The sequence below is a fragment of the Lepidochelys kempii genome, chromosome 2 (assembly GCF_965140265.1).
Source record: "Lepidochelys kempii isolate rLepKem1 chromosome 2, rLepKem1.hap2, whole genome shotgun sequence".
Classification (NCBI taxonomy): domain Eukaryota; kingdom Metazoa; phylum Chordata; order Testudines; family Cheloniidae; genus Lepidochelys; species Lepidochelys kempii.
In genome coordinates this window covers 205,180,115-205,195,555 of record NC_133257.1, presented here as the reverse complement: position 1 = coordinate 205,195,555, position 15,441 = coordinate 205,180,115, and the positions used below count along the sequence as shown (strand labels likewise).

The 15,441-nt window shown below is 38.9% G+C and overlaps 1 protein-coding gene across 3 annotated transcripts in view; it reads right to left on the bottom strand.

Annotated features, from left to right (window-relative positions):
* Nucleotides 1-1,083: 1,083 nt before the first annotated feature.
* The window catches only part of HACL1 (2-hydroxyacyl-CoA lyase 1), a 33,521-nt gene continuing 19,163 nt past the window's right edge, over nt 1,084-15,441 (bottom strand). For all 3 annotated transcript variants that reach the window (XM_073333569.1, XM_073333571.1, XM_073333570.1), the window contains exons 7-17: nt 15,066-15,160; nt 13,701-13,813; nt 9,859-9,994; nt 8,378-8,483; nt 7,279-7,362; nt 6,893-6,994; nt 5,704-5,858; nt 3,975-4,133; nt 2,811-2,918; nt 2,283-2,469; nt 1,084-1,899 (exon numbers count right to left, since the gene is read on the bottom strand). In XM_073333569.1, coding sequence (XP_073189670.1) covers nt 1,867-1,899; nt 2,283-2,469; nt 2,811-2,918; nt 3,975-4,133; nt 5,704-5,858; nt 6,893-6,994; nt 7,279-7,362; nt 8,378-8,483; nt 9,859-9,994; nt 13,701-13,813; nt 15,066-15,160 — 1,278 coding nt within the window. In that variant the 3' untranslated portion in view covers nt 1,084-1,866. The remainder of the gene's footprint in view (nt 1,900-2,282; nt 2,470-2,810; nt 2,919-3,974; nt 4,134-5,703; nt 5,859-6,892; nt 6,995-7,278; nt 7,363-8,377; nt 8,484-9,858; nt 9,995-13,700; nt 13,814-15,065; nt 15,161-15,441) is intronic.

The window sequence follows — 15,441 nt, the reverse complement described above, 5'->3', positions numbered from 1 at the left end:
TGCCATGGTACTAAGCAGGCTGAAATCTTTATGACAAACCTCAAACCTTGTTTAACACTGTTTAATGTTGAACAGCAACTGGGTTACGTTAACACTTTTGGCCCATTTATTCCATCTAAATTAATACAACATGACCCAAACCCCAACCCTTGTTTGGGGACCCCAGCTGGCCCTAACCCTCATGCTAGCCGAGAGACCCTGCTCAGCTCCATCTCTCACCTGGCTGACCTAGCCATCCCCAACCCTCATGTTAACCAGGTCCCCATTCCAGCCCCTACCCTCATCTTAGCCCAGGTATTCCTTACCCTATCTCAGGGATCCCTGCTAACCCCAATCCTATCAATAACCCCAGACCCTCAGTCATTCCCACTCCTAACCCTAGCCCTCTGAGAGCCCCAAAATCCTAAACTTATACTGGGCCCCTGGCCATTCCCAACCCTCACCCTAACCCTACTGGTCCAAATCCCCACTGTAGCTTTGGACCCCCATGCTAGCCCCAACACTCACCCTTGCCCGGGTGCCCTCTGTGGAACCATGAGGGCTCAGAGAGCCAGTTCAGCCTGTTGATCCTGGCCCCAACCCTAGCCCAGGTCACCCTTAGATGGCTCCTACCCTAACCCTGCCTTGATTTCAGGGGCCCACTCAGCCAGCCCCAACCCTGACATTAGTTTTGGGCATTCTCAGCTGGCCACAAACATAACCACAACCCTAATCAGGGGGCAACCCTCAGCTAGCTGGCGCTGGCCCCATCTCTAGCCCAGAGGCCCCCCTCAGCTGGGCTCAACCCTAACCCCAGCCATAGCCTGTGCATCCCTTCAGCTGGCTGGCACTGGTCCAGTTTTAACCCAGGTGACACCCATAGCCAACCCCAAGTTCACCGGTCCCCTCAACTGGTCCCAACTTTGAACACTTTGCAATCTCTTGATCCTGGAATGTTTATTTCTGAATTCTTGTGCACTACTGATTTCTGCGTGATAGGTATGTGTGGGAACAAGTGGATAAGGCAGTAATTTAAGATTTTCTTTTCTGCAAGTACAGCAGGTTCCAGTTAGCAGGCTGTAGAAATTAATCCAAACAAATAAATTCAGTATTGCAGTGAAATCTGGCATTTTTTAATAAACACTTTTGAAGTTTCTGAAGTGATTCTAGGATACAAAATTGTCAATCCAAAGCCTGCATCTCTGTACAGAAAAATACAGTGCAAGAAATTAAGGGCTTAGTCCTTTTCTGACAAGACTCCCATTGAAATCAGTGGATATTTTGCTGGAGTAGAGGCTGAGCACCAACCCTGAAAGGTGCTGAGGACTGTCAACCCCAATGGACTGTGGGAATGGAAAGCAAAGATATTTAGCACCTCTAGCAGAGGATCCAACCACAAGTAAGGGACTCAGATTTGGGCTCTATAAAACAAGCTCTCTAGTAAGCAGCATGTTGGTCAAGAGGGGGAAAAAAAACCAACCCAAAAAACAAAGGACAGAAAGACTATGATTGCAAAGATTTTTCCATAAACAAATTCCCTTTCCCCTCCTAGGCCCCCCAAGGACTATGGATTTAATTGACAAGTCTGATCTGTTACATTTGTAGTAAAAAGAAAAAAATGATTTTATTATTCAAGTGTTTCTATATGATCTGGTTCATAGCCATAAAAGGAAGATTTCCGTTGAGTGGACACTGATGTACATTTAGGTGTCTCTTGTGCATATTATGATTATTTTTTTTTAAAAAAAGAAGTGAAACAAAACTAGGATTTCACACACTTATGTAAATAATTATAAAATATAGCTTTAGCAGTTTTACTCCTGGAAAATGATTTAGTTTGGCTGAAGCAGATGTATTGGCTAGGATTATTGCGCTCTGTATCTCCTGTTACATATTAGAACGAGTCAGCCAGTGAAAATCCTGGAAACAAAAAAACAGAAACAAAACAGATAGGTGGAGTAGAATGCAAACATGTATTTACTAACATACAATCCTGCCCTTGTGGAATTGTGTAACACTGCTTATGAAAATATCATTTTATTCTCAATTTCTTTGGTAGGAGCACAGAGAAAGGATTTTTGATACTGTGACAACACTCATAACAAAATTGTCAATAAATAAGGACAATTAGGAAAATGGTGAAGTCAAAGGCCCTGATATGACAAAGAGCTGAGCATGTGGGGATCCCTGCATCTCCATAGAGCCTCGCTGCTGACCAGCAATCTCTCCCCATGTCTCAACAGAGGTTCAGGAGGATACAGGGGGTCTGTCCATCAGAGCCTGAGAAAAATGAAAACACGTACCTGCTGTTTTCTGTCAGATTGTGGGTTGATCATTACATTGATAAGGGAAGGCACTTGCTTCTCTGCCAGGCTTGCTTTCAGGGCATTTTGAAGTTCCTCTGGTGTTTTTACAAAGTATCCTTTACCCCCAAATGCAGACATAATCTGCTCATAGTGAGAATTTGGCAGGAGACAAACAGGTGGTGCACTGAAAGAAGCAAAGAGGTTTATGGTACATAGAGTTAAAATTGCAAGAATGACCAACTAGGATTATGCCAATTTTAGTACTTTTAAATGGTCATTATGCTGGCTCTCTAAGTTTCTCCTATGCTTGTGGGACACGTAATTCAGTTCCTATGAACTTAGTTGTGTTTAACTGGGCATGGTGATTGTGTAAAGGTAGACTTGTTGCCAATTAGTTACTGATCTGACACCGCAAAGCTTTTCACTTCAGCTTTTAGACTAGAACAGAAAATACTAGCCACGGATAAAAAGACCCTCTTGGTTGCTTCTCAGTTAATTAAAAGCACATAGGTTAGAGGTACTCACCACACAGTTGGTTCTCTAGACTTTAACATCTCCTTCCAGGTATCTGCATCCAAACCACGGTATATCCCATTGTTGTTTACTACGATAATTACAACTGACAAGTTATACCTGCAACCATTCATAAATAAAAGAATGATCATGGGAGAAATTCTAAAGAATTGCATCTTTCTGTGAAGCGCTAAAGGGACACTCTACCAAAAAGAATCACTTCTGAATGAAAGTTCTTATACCTACTATTGTTAAAAGTGTCATAGATTCACAGGGTCTGGTCTATGCTCTGGCCTCTAACCAGACTCCTGGGAATGACCCCTTTAGCATGTTGGACCCAGAGTGATCCACAGGGGTAGGCCTATGGCCACCATGACTCGCAAACTAGCCCTTTGGGCTCCAACAATTCCCCCCCTCATCTCTCTCCATGGCTCTCTGTGGCGAGTCCAGATGAACCACACGTCTGAGAGAGACTTAGTCACCTCACTCCCATTCGGGGCGCAATGCTTTTCATTAAGTATCTGCAGCCTATACCAGGCAGCCTTTGGATAACAAGGGGATCTTTATTAACACCTGGAATCTAGAATCTGTAAATCTTTAGGTTCGCATGATAATGGTAGGCTTAGTACAGAGTTCATATTGGTGGAAGCCATGGCTTTGCTATGCCCTCTTTCTCTCAGCTCCATCTTCGCGTGCCCCACTGTCCGTCTACCTCCTCTCCCTTTGCTTTCCTGCTAGGGCTTTTGCCCTGCTTCCCTGCAGAGAGATGGTGGTGGTGCTGGGAAATAACTTGCTCTAAAGAGTTAACGTTCAGTCATTAAGGCTTCCATTCAAATGTGTTGATCCCAGCCCAGACAATCCTAGTGGCTATACTTCTCAAATACCTAGGCTGATCTCCCATCTCTCCTTCCCTCCACAAGAGGAAGCAATGCCAAAGGGATAGACACAGAGTCAGACACATAGTTTATAAACATATTAGAAAAATTCCCCCATTTGTCACAACAAGTAGCACCTAATATTAGTAAGACAAAATATTTTTCTATATTTTTTCAGTTTGTTTTCTTTGTGCATTTAACTGCACTTTGTGTACAGCCAGTTTCCCTGATCTGGATAGTCTGTCAGTTAGACAGGGATAATAAATTAAGATGGTTTACTTGATCAAAAACTTTTTTTTACCTGCAAATAGTTTCCACTTCCATGCCAGAAAATCCAAAAGCACTGTCTCCTTCTACACAGATCACTCGCCGTTCAGGTGTCTGATCTTTAGCCACCATTGCAGCAGCTATAGCAAATCCTAGCCCAACTCCCATTGCTCCAAATGTACCAGCATCAAGTCTACAGATAGAAAGTAAAATTATTGCCTCTTTCTTCACTGCATTATTTTTCCTGTACAGCCAGGCAAACAGCTCTCAACTTGTCCATGACAGTTTGTTCTTGGCTTGTAGTAATTTTGATATAACCCAACTACTTATAAAACAATATCTGGATAGTAAAAAGGCATTTGACACTTGTATTGCTATATTGCACAACATGTGTCTAAATAGGCGCGGTTCTCATATAAGAATCTGATCAAGATTTCATAATACTCTAATGAACACACATATAATGGAACTTTTAAAAAATTAGTTGACTGGAATAAGAGATGCTTACATACTACCAATTACAATGTACTATATTCCTGATTGCCTTCAGTCTGAATTGTACTGGTAATTCAAGACATCTAATTAATATGTGCTCAGATGTTTCAAGTGGTAGTAAAATAGTTATTCTATTGAGTGTTGCATCCCAAAGGTCAAATTAAGAGGGTACATGAAATCTTTTCTCCATTTAACTCCCTGGAAATCCAACTAGAAGCCTGAAAAATTTCAGGCAAATAATGCTATTCAAATTCCAGTCTTCAGGTTCAACTTTTTGAAATCAAATTGCAAGCTGTAATTAAATAAGACCATTTCAACCAGGCAAATGCAAAATACATTTTAAAAAAAAGCACAATTATAGGCTTAACTTTTCAGATTCGCCCTCTTATGTGCACAAGGCTATGTGCAAAGAAAAAAGCATCAGAGTCACCGTGCCAGCCTTTTAAAAATAAATATATTCCCACAGTTAATTTTAAATTAACTTTATTTCATCTCAAATATGTTGTGAGGTTCATTTGTTACCTATCATGCTTTTTTCAAAAGGAGGTTCTAGACTCCACAATCAGATCTGAAGGGTCACCTCAGCAAAGATTGTCCAGTTTTCTCTCATACAATCTAATAAATACAGACTAGCTCTAATTTACAGTCATTCTGTAATAGCTGGCTTTAAGAGTCACAAATCAGAACGTCAGAATTTGTACGTCTACATTTAGGCACCTGAACTCCTATGTAGAGGCCCAATATATGGCCTTTTTCCAAAGATGTGGAACACGTGTGTCTCCCATTGATTTTAAGGGGATTCTGCATTACAGCAACTTTGTGTGTGTGAATCTGCTTGCAGGATAGGACCCTAACCTATTTATTTTAAAAAATTTAAGTAAGTCCTAACATTTTAGGTACAGATTCACATACCAAGTATGGGACTCAATAATATACTTCCATCCCAAAAAGAACTGAGATCTCTGCTAAATAACTTTCACCCGTTTGAAATATGGCCATTTATTACCATTGTACTATTTGCTGAAGTCCCACACAAATCAACGTGTATTCGGTATAAAAATCAATGACAGGGTATGACCAAAAGGGATAAAGGTAAGTTGCCTTAACAAGAACAAACCCACCCCAAAGACACATTATACATTTACTTTACTTAAATAACTTTTTTATTTAAAAAAAAAGACACGGAGCCAGTAATTTATAACCCAACTACATGGAAACAAACATATGCACATAATTGTTGCATCATGGCAACAGAGCAAATACTTTACCTGTGGCGAGGATGATAGTTTGGAAGCATAGTACGTCCAATGTCCATAGTATTAGCTCCCTCACTAACCAGAATGCAATCCCTGGGTAACAGTTCTCTGACATGATGGAATACTGTATAATAATTCATAGGCAGGGATTTTTGTAATGCCAATGCCTTTAAAAAAAGAGACTATAAATCATTTCTATACGTACTGCTTAGCATAAGGGCAATGTGCAATGCCATGTGTGAATATTACCACTGAAGTCAGGGACTATTCTCCTGAGAAAGGGTTGCAGAACTAGACTTCCTCCCAATGGCTGAGATCATCAGAGTCACTTTTGCTGACAGTGCCTTTGTAATTCTGAAGAGAGGCCATTTTCAGCAGAGATTCCCTCAGGTGTGCAACCTGCTCCCTCTGGTGGTGTGCCATCGTCAACAGTTTATTGACATTCAGAGCAACGAGCCAGGCACCTCAGCTCACCATTATTATTACTATTTATTATCTGTATTGCCATGCACCCACTCATGGGCCAGAACCCCATCGTGCTAGCTGCTGTTCAAATGGAGTAAAAATGTTCGACTATTTCTAATCGCAGGTGAGCTGTGTCATTTGTGTGTTGGGATGGTTCAGGAACAGCCCCTGTTTGTGCTGTCACTGAGAGGAGTCTAATTTAGGCTCCAATCCTGCTGACACATATGGGCTTAACTTTCCAGGCCTGAACAGTCCAATTCATATGCAGAAATTTAAGCACATCCGTAAGTATTTGTAAGAAAGGGGCCTTAATGTGTCACAATAACTGGCACATACAAATCCATAAAATAAAATAAAAATAAAGGATCTACCTGAGCAAAACTGAGCTGTCATATGCTAAGAGTAACACCACATCACTTGAAAATCAATTCTGTTACCATATCATCTTCTACACAAGGGCTTCCTTCTGGCACTATGGTCCTGATCCAAAGCCCAATGACTTCAATGGGGTTTGGATGACAATTAGCTCTTAAGCCCAGTCTGTCCATACAGCAGATAAATCTGAACACAGTAAGCCTACAGGAGTCTTCTGAAACATTTTGATACCATTCAGAATTTAGCAACCTGAAAGTTCCGATTAGTTAGGGAGACTTAACTACAATACTGACAGGGATATGATTGATACTCTTTGTCCAGAAAAGGATCAAAAGCCACTTTTACTGAGCCATAGTATTACCTTGGATGTTTCTTCATTGCTCTTCATTTTCTCTCTTAATCCCTTCCACCACTCCGAATAAGAAGGATATTTCCATTCCATTAGAACAAGTTGTTCTAAAAGCTAAAACAACACACACAAACACACAGACAAAAAATTTATCCTCTTTCAAAACAACATAAACCTCAGAATAATTTCTTCAAGAAAATCTAACATTCATAAACCAAGATCCCAGCACAATACTACATCTACTTTTAAATTTAAATTTTGGATTAGATACTGGATGCACAGCATAAATATACTGCATGAAAAAAAAATACTTTTCCTAGAACTGTTTTTTTTTTTTTTTATAATTTACTCTCTTTCTACAAGTCAAAGAAAGTTATAAACACCTTGCATTACATTACCTGCTCAGTCACGGCATTTATGTCACCTAATAAATGTGCAGCAGGTCTCACGTTATTCCCCAGCTCTTCTGCACAAATATCAACCTATTTTAAAAAAAAAATAGGTTTTAGACAAAAGAACACTGAATCAATTAGAAATATTTTTAAGTCAATACGACTTACACTGTAAAATAGAAGAGTATTTTCTAACAACCTCATTAGTCCTCACTTTGGCTTTAAGAGTAATTTCCTCTAATCTTTACTGGAAGTGCTATTCAAGAGATGATTTACTCCAAGTAAAAACCTACTGTACATACCCATTTTCAGACATTCATTTGTACCCTTAGCACCGACTTACTGCTTCTGTTATACCTCCGACACACCGTACTATATATAACTTTGTTACTACTAGTGTGAAGAGCTCTAGTCAAAGAGTGGACACCTTTGGAGGAGACCAGATGAGGACTTATGTTTCAGACTACTGAAAGCCAGCTAATCAGAGAGCAGAACTGACTGTTGCCCTTGGACACATGGTTTACAATATTTTGAAATGGGGGAGGGGTAAAATTGTGTTTATATCCTACCCTTCCTAATACAGACAGTTTGCCAGAAGTATTCAGTTGTTAAGTAGCCTTTCCTCCTCTACTCTCATTGTTTCTAAGTGGTCAGGCTCGGATAGTGAGCAGCAAGATCTTGCTTGCTTTGACTGTAAATACAAGATAATGTTTTTAAAGGATCCTACTGAGAGAGGGATCCATTATTATGAACAATTCCACAATTTCATAACTCTTTGTTTCTGACCAAGGAAATTATAGTCCTATACATGGTTCACATGCATTATGGGCCCAATCTTTGGGCTATTGCACTGAATAGGAGCTTTGCCATTAATTCAGTGGGAGCAGCATCAAGTCCTATATGCTCGGAATAACATTATATTGATTTTGAAAATATCAAGGGAATTAAAAACAAATAAAAACAGTTATTTTGGAGAACTACAGTGATCACATGCATTGTACTGCACTGTCAATATGACAAAGATCATCACATGAAAGAGCAGCTTATTACAGAGAGAGAGAGCTAACCTACAGAGGGTGCTGTTCAAATTATTTTCCTAGATTACCTGGATAATCTTTACATCTGGTCGAAATCTTGGTGGAAGTCCAAAGTGCAAAATCCAGTTCAACCTGGCACCAAACAATATTATTACATCAGCATGTTGCAATGCCCTAATAATGGAAAACAAGAGAAAAACATGAAATGTAAATATTTTTTATATTTAATTGCTTTTCAAAAATGGCAATAGTTCCAGATAGCACAGCAGCCCTATCATTTAGGAGAATAAAATAACAAATCTTGCTTCCCTCCAGTCTATATTTGTTTAGCTCAGCAAGCTAAAAATCTTTTATACAAACTGTCTCTTTAGTTTATATAAGCAGAAGATTTTCTGAATTTCCAAATAAAGCACTAAGTTCTTTCTAAAACAGCATTCATTTTGTGAAAGTAAATATTATTAGAGCAAAAAACAAATAAACAAAAACTCTACTTTAACAGAATTCTGAGGTAGCAAAGTCAAGTACTCAAAAATTAGAAAATACCAGAATGAAGGTTGACCACGCAACCAAGGTGACCAGATGTCCCGATTTTATAGGGACAGTCCTGATATTTGGGGCTTTGTCTTATATAGGCGCCTATTACCCTCCACCCTCTGTCCTGATTTTTCATACTTGCTGTCTGGTCAGCCTACATGCAACCTTAATTCAGCCTTCTGGTGTGTATGCCCAAGGTGGCCCAGCTGCTGAGCAAAATACCTCAGGTATAGTTTTTAAGTTCTCAGATTTATTAATAACATACTCCATAATGATGACGGTATTTTGCTCAACACACAACTTTGTTTACATTTAAGTATATAGGAGTTTCAGCTGCAAAGTAAGCCCACTGTACACACATACCTACAAGTGCTCTATAAGTAAGCTCACCTTCATTTGTGGGTGACTACAATTATTTTTTTAAAACACAATCTTCAATATATGTCTCTTCAATACAATTAAAGGATTTACAGAGACCCTAGTTCAATTAAACTGGAATGTACTACAAATGATATAAAAGCGAGGCTGCATAAAGCAAAATTTGAATTGTGATACTCCATTTTATATAAACCTTTATAGCCTTAAAGGTCAGAACACTGAAAATGCCAGTAGTTTTCTGCTACATGTAATGTAACTTGTTTACATACTTCATTTTGTGCTATAAACTACATGTTAAAAATACTATGTTGTCTGATATAGGCTTAATATTTATACAACAAAACGTAACTCAAAAGAATTCAGCCTAGCTTTTGCCAAAACTTACTAGTGACTCCCAAGCTTTCACCCCGGATTCAGTTCTAAGCAGCATTTGACACAAGCTGTGTAACGCTACTGGCTTTATCCACTGCCATAAAGCAGGGCACGAAATGCAGCTGCACTTCAACTTTTTTTTGCTTTTTGTGTTAGGCCTTCCACAGTATCTGTAACATATTGCAATTTGCTGTATCTTTAATGGTATGTTCCTATTAGTTTCCCAGAAGATAGGATTGGAAGCAAAGCCTTGGTTTATACTGACCTGGATCTGGCTGCAGCTACACAGTTTGGATGGTTGTCAGGAACAACCCCTTTTCCCATTGGGGTAGGCAAAAATGGTAGCCCGCATTGGTCCACCAACTTTCTGATGCTGTTTTCAGCACGTGAATAAGCAGCACCTACAGGAAACAAAGTATAAAGAAGGGTTTAATGTGATCTCTAATTATGTCTTTTCATGGCCTCATTTAAACAAGGTGCTTAAGTAAGGGCTTATCTTCAAGCATGTGAGTGAATAGTCCCACTGATTTAGAAATACTTATATGCTTAAAATTACAAATATGCTTAAATGTTTCTCTAAAACAGGAGAACAGTGTGATCTCTAAAACATATACTCTTCAATTAACCTAAATCATCATATTATATAGATGGGGCTGGTAGCACTGCCTATTATTAAGACAGCCTGACACTTCCCATTATAAAACCCTGTTTTCAGTTGCTTGTAACTTGCCAAACGTTAACTGTTTGGCTGAGACTTTCCATGGCAGGTGTCTGCCACAGGCAGGATGTGTTCAGAAAAATTTCCACCAAAATGGTTTAGCTGTTTCTGATAAAGAGGTTGGGGAAAAACACATTGTTTTGCCTATGGTATAAAATTCTGGCAATCCTTTCTCTGAGAAGTTTAGCACCCCTGTGATTTGGCACAGGAAAGAGATAGGACTGGGACACGGTCACATTGCAGGGAACGGGGCAGAAGGGGTCAAAAACTTGGGGTGTAGAAGCAGAAGAATCTGTTCCCACTAGAGCACACTCCTCTCCAGAGCCTGGAATGGAACCTAGGATTCATGAGTCTCATCATTCCTCTGCTGCCAACAAGCATCTGTGAAATCCATTGCAAACTGTGCGTCTCATCTGGTCCACACAGAGAATGATAATCTACTATTGCTATAGTTATTCCATTAGCTCAAGTGGAGGAGGTCTCTGCTGTAAATCTAAAGGTTCTAACCCTGCTCATGAACCACATGTATGTCAACATGATGGAATTTCTGTTTTTCAATTTGTTTTTTAAATACTTAGGAAATTACGCACACAAAAACTATGTTAACAGAAAATTACGGTTGCAAGGTCAAGCACTGGAAAGTTAGGAAATAGCAGAATTAACGTTGTCTGTACAGCCCCCCGCAATGTGTATGCATTACGATGAAGTATTTAACAACAAGATCACATGCTATTTTTTCCACCACACCAATGTCAGTCAGTGCACAAAATGAATAGTGCATAGTTGCTCATTAAGTGAGCACCATTTTATTTTCTCCTCACTGTTCAATGTGTGGTCCTAATCCTTATATACTGTACACTATTCAAACCAGACTCTGAAAACAGATTACTTTCCCAATGGGTTTTTCTATGGTGCTTGTTACTATAGTTTCTGAGTGTTTTACAAACACTACTTTATTTTCACAGTAAGATGGAAGGGTTTTATTCTCATTTTAAAGACTGGTATCTGAGATCACAGACATTAAAGGTCAATAGAATCCACTAATTTTGGGTGCCCACTTTGAAGCACCTGGGACTTGATTTTTTCAGAGTATATAGCACTTCATATATTCAAAGCACAGCTCCCATTGACTTCAGCTGCAGCTGTAAATGCTCAGCACTTCTCAAATCAGATTTCAGGATCTCAAGTCAGGCACCCAGAAAATGAAAGACACATAATTATTGACCATCTGTGAAAAGTTTTTTTTAAGTGACCTGCGTAGGATCACGTAGGAACTCTGTAGCAGAGGCAGGGATAGATTCCAGTTCCCCAGGGTAGCATTCAACTGCCTTAATCATGAGACCATCCTTTCTCTTCTTGCAATCCCCTGCCTCATTCACCACACACCTTCCAACTTCTGCAACAAAAGAGGCAACGGGCCTACAGATAACGGCACTGTTCTTCACTACACAGCCCTGATTCATTCCCAGGTCTGTCCTATGCACTGAATGAGCGTTAAAAAAAAAAAAAAGTATACGATCATGTAATTAACAACTGTATCATAATGCGCACACACAAGGGGCCTGAATTAAGGATGCACAGGTAATCTTGATTCTGGCATTTCTTTCAAGTACTTGATTTTTCAACCTTGATAATGGCCTTTTAACATTGAGTTTTTGTGTGTAACATAGTAATTTGTGTGTCATGCTTTACACTGAAGCAGCTAAAGACACCTTTACCTAACAGGAATTATGAGGTCTCCCAATGACCGAAGCTTGGAAATAAGGGCGCTAGACATTTAGCATACACAGTAGAAAGCACTGCAATTAAAATATTTGAAAAGTGACTTTAGGGTCTCTCTTGGGTTTTAATCAGACCATCTCCTAAGCACTTGAATGGACGTGCCAACAAAAGCGCTCTGATTATTTAGTCATCTGCAAGATCTTGACTACTAGAAAACAAGTCCAATTTTAGAGGACTGGAGAACTCTGGTGATTGGTAGGAAGAACATAAAAATTGTTCTAGTGGATCAGATTCGTGGTCCATCTAGTCTAATACCTTGTTTCTAACAAAGGTGATCATCAGGTGCTTCAGAGAAAGGTGCAAGAAGTCCCATAATAAGCAGATGTGGGATAATTTGACCCCAAAGAGGATAATTGGCTTAAAACCTGAAGAATGAGGTTTTATATCCTTAGCAAATTTTTTGCTAGCATTGAACAACAACAATTCTGGATATGTATGTTATCCATACAAATGTCCAATTTCTCTTTGAATTTTGCTGTATTTTTGGCTTCAGCAACATCCTGTGGCAATGAGTTCTGCCGTCTAATTACGCATTGTGTGGAAAAAAGTATTTCCTTACATCAGTTTCAAATGTCCCACTATTCAATTTCATTGAATATCCCTTTGGTCTTGTGTTACAGAACAGGGAGAAGAGATGCTCCTAATTTACCTTCTCTATACAATTCATTATTTTATATACTCTTATCATGTCACATATTTGTCTCCATTCTATGAGTAAACAATCCAAAATTTTTCAATTTCTCTTTATGTGAGAATATAGAACCTCGCTCTCTGATATCAGAGCCTTCCATCTCTCATTCACCTGTTCATATTCAGCCAGCTCTCTAGTAACTGCCTAGGAATTCAGTGGCCTTTATGAAATAAATTGGTTTCAATTCAATTCCTGGTGGATGTGTGTCTTCATCACAAAAAGCATCAGAAATGTGTCTTCATCACAAAAGGATGTGTGTCTTCATCACAAAAAGCATCGAAGAGAGGCAAAATGACTGAATGTGCATGGAGTCTGAACTACCCTCTGATCCATAGAGGGACCACCTCTAGATCAGAAATGAAGTGCACTGGCAGAGTGTAGTGGAAAGTCTGTAATATAGCAATGGCAGCAGCAGCTGTTGTATGGTTACAGAGTGGGTTTCATGATCCAGCTCTGGTAGTCTGGCATATTCAGTGAGTACAAATCAAATAATAAAGATCACTTTGGTTCAGTGTTCTGATTCTCACAGTAGAATGCAACGGTATTAGACAGGTATATGTCAGAGAAGGGACTTTTACATTTTGACAAACAGGGTTTGTTTAAGCTTTGGTTGGAACAGGCTTTACACTTAGGACAATATTTACCCATTTATTTTCCATATAGATTCAGTGTATTGTATTGACTTGACTTACTCTAGAAGAAAAAATAAAGGGAAAATCTAGAGCAAGTCAGTGTATGTACAAGACAGAGGAAAAAAATATTCCAGTAGAAAAACAGATTTTAGTTCCAAGTTTAAAGATGTTATTTTATAAACAGTGAAAGGAAAAGAGATGCTTTAAATTTAAGAGAAATATTACTTTGGTCACTATTCTTTCCAACATGTGGTAAAGTTCAAAGCTACATCAAATCATGTTACCTTTGCCAATGATTAGGAGAGGCTGTCTGGAACGCGCAAGGATAGATGCTCCTACAGATACAGCAGAGTGTTCAGCTGTGCAGACAGGAGGTGGCAAACAGCATTTAACATATCTGAAAGACAGACAGGCCAGCATCTTCAAAGGAAATGCAATGGAAAGCAAGCAATTATCAAAAGGTAAAATCAGTCACTCACTGTAAAATAACAGAGTTTATTTTAAACTGTTCATGATATTTGTCAGAACAGCAACTTTATTTTACAAACAAAATTTAAAATTGCTCATTATATTCAAACCAAATTTTTCTGAGAATAAGCTACTCCATAGAACAAGCAAAATATTTAGCATGCTGCAAAAATAAACCCCCTAATTTTAATATCTCCTTATTTTATATGTGCATTACACTGTGAACTAATAACCTATGCACATTTCTATTAACACATATATAGTCATTTTAAATCAAATTATTTGTCTTGGCAAAGCCTGGCATTCTGAACCTTTCCTTTCCTCTCTCTCATTTGTGGGCAGCTACCTCCCTGCACAAACCCTCTCTTCTCATTATAGCAATAAAATGGCTGCAAAGGCTGCCCCACTCTAGTTTCCTCCCCATCGCTTTTGACAAAAGTAAAAAAAGAGATGATATTTTCTTGAGAACTCTGCCAAAGGTTCAAGATTTTCACAGTTGTCCTAGAGAGGGCAGGGGAAGAGGAGGAATGCAATGGAAACCTCCCCTACCACCTTCTGAATTGCAGGTTCTACGGTGTCCCCATATAAGACTGCAAAACCTAGCACTTGATATCACAGGACTACCTCAATTAACACAATATTTGCCATTCAAATGCCACCTCATTAAGTCAATGGGACTTCAACATGTACTTAAATGCTTTCCTGAATAGGAATAGGGCTAAGTGCTTTCCTCCCCTAATGTAAACAGTCCCTGTATTCTCAATCTCTCACCATATATATTTTTCAATGTCTCCTAGCAATTCATTGCCGATCATTGAACTCATCTTTCTTCTATATATCCCTAGTATTCTAGGTGAGAATGTACCACTGCTTTACATAATGGCATAACAATACTGTCATAATATTTCACTTCTTATAAATTCACTGCTGCATGACATAATAGACTACTACATCCATAGGCTGGATTGCAAGTAATATAATTTCAGTGTGTTCAAGCCCCAATGGTAGGTTGTGCAACCTTTCCTTAAAAAGAAACTTTTTTTTTATAACTTTTTTTTATAAATTATATATATTACTTCAAACAGATTTTTTGGCTAAATGCAATGACCAATGGATTAAAAGATTATGTAGGAAAAACTCTGTATCTAACAACTTCACCCATCCAAGTAACTTGTACTCACTTGACAGAGCTCTTGTTCACCTGTAGATTTACAAAGTCTCCTGGCATGTCAACATAACAGGCACCTGGACGACCATAGGTACTGCACCTCACTGCCTAGATTTATTGAGAGAAGAGAAGAGCACCATTTTAATCACTGTTTAAGAGAATTTTTAAAAATCTTAATACTTAAAAAACAAAAAACAAAACTCAGTGTAATGAAGAAAGTGCACTGTCTTATTCCCTATGCACCTGCAGGAAAATCTTCCTGGACACAATTTATAATGGGCTATTTTAACCTAACTTTTTAAATTCCCTCCTACCCCATTTAAGCCAGCTGAAGTGAGCCAGTGCACAGAAGCTCTTGGATTGTAAATGTTTTGCCTCATTTACACGGA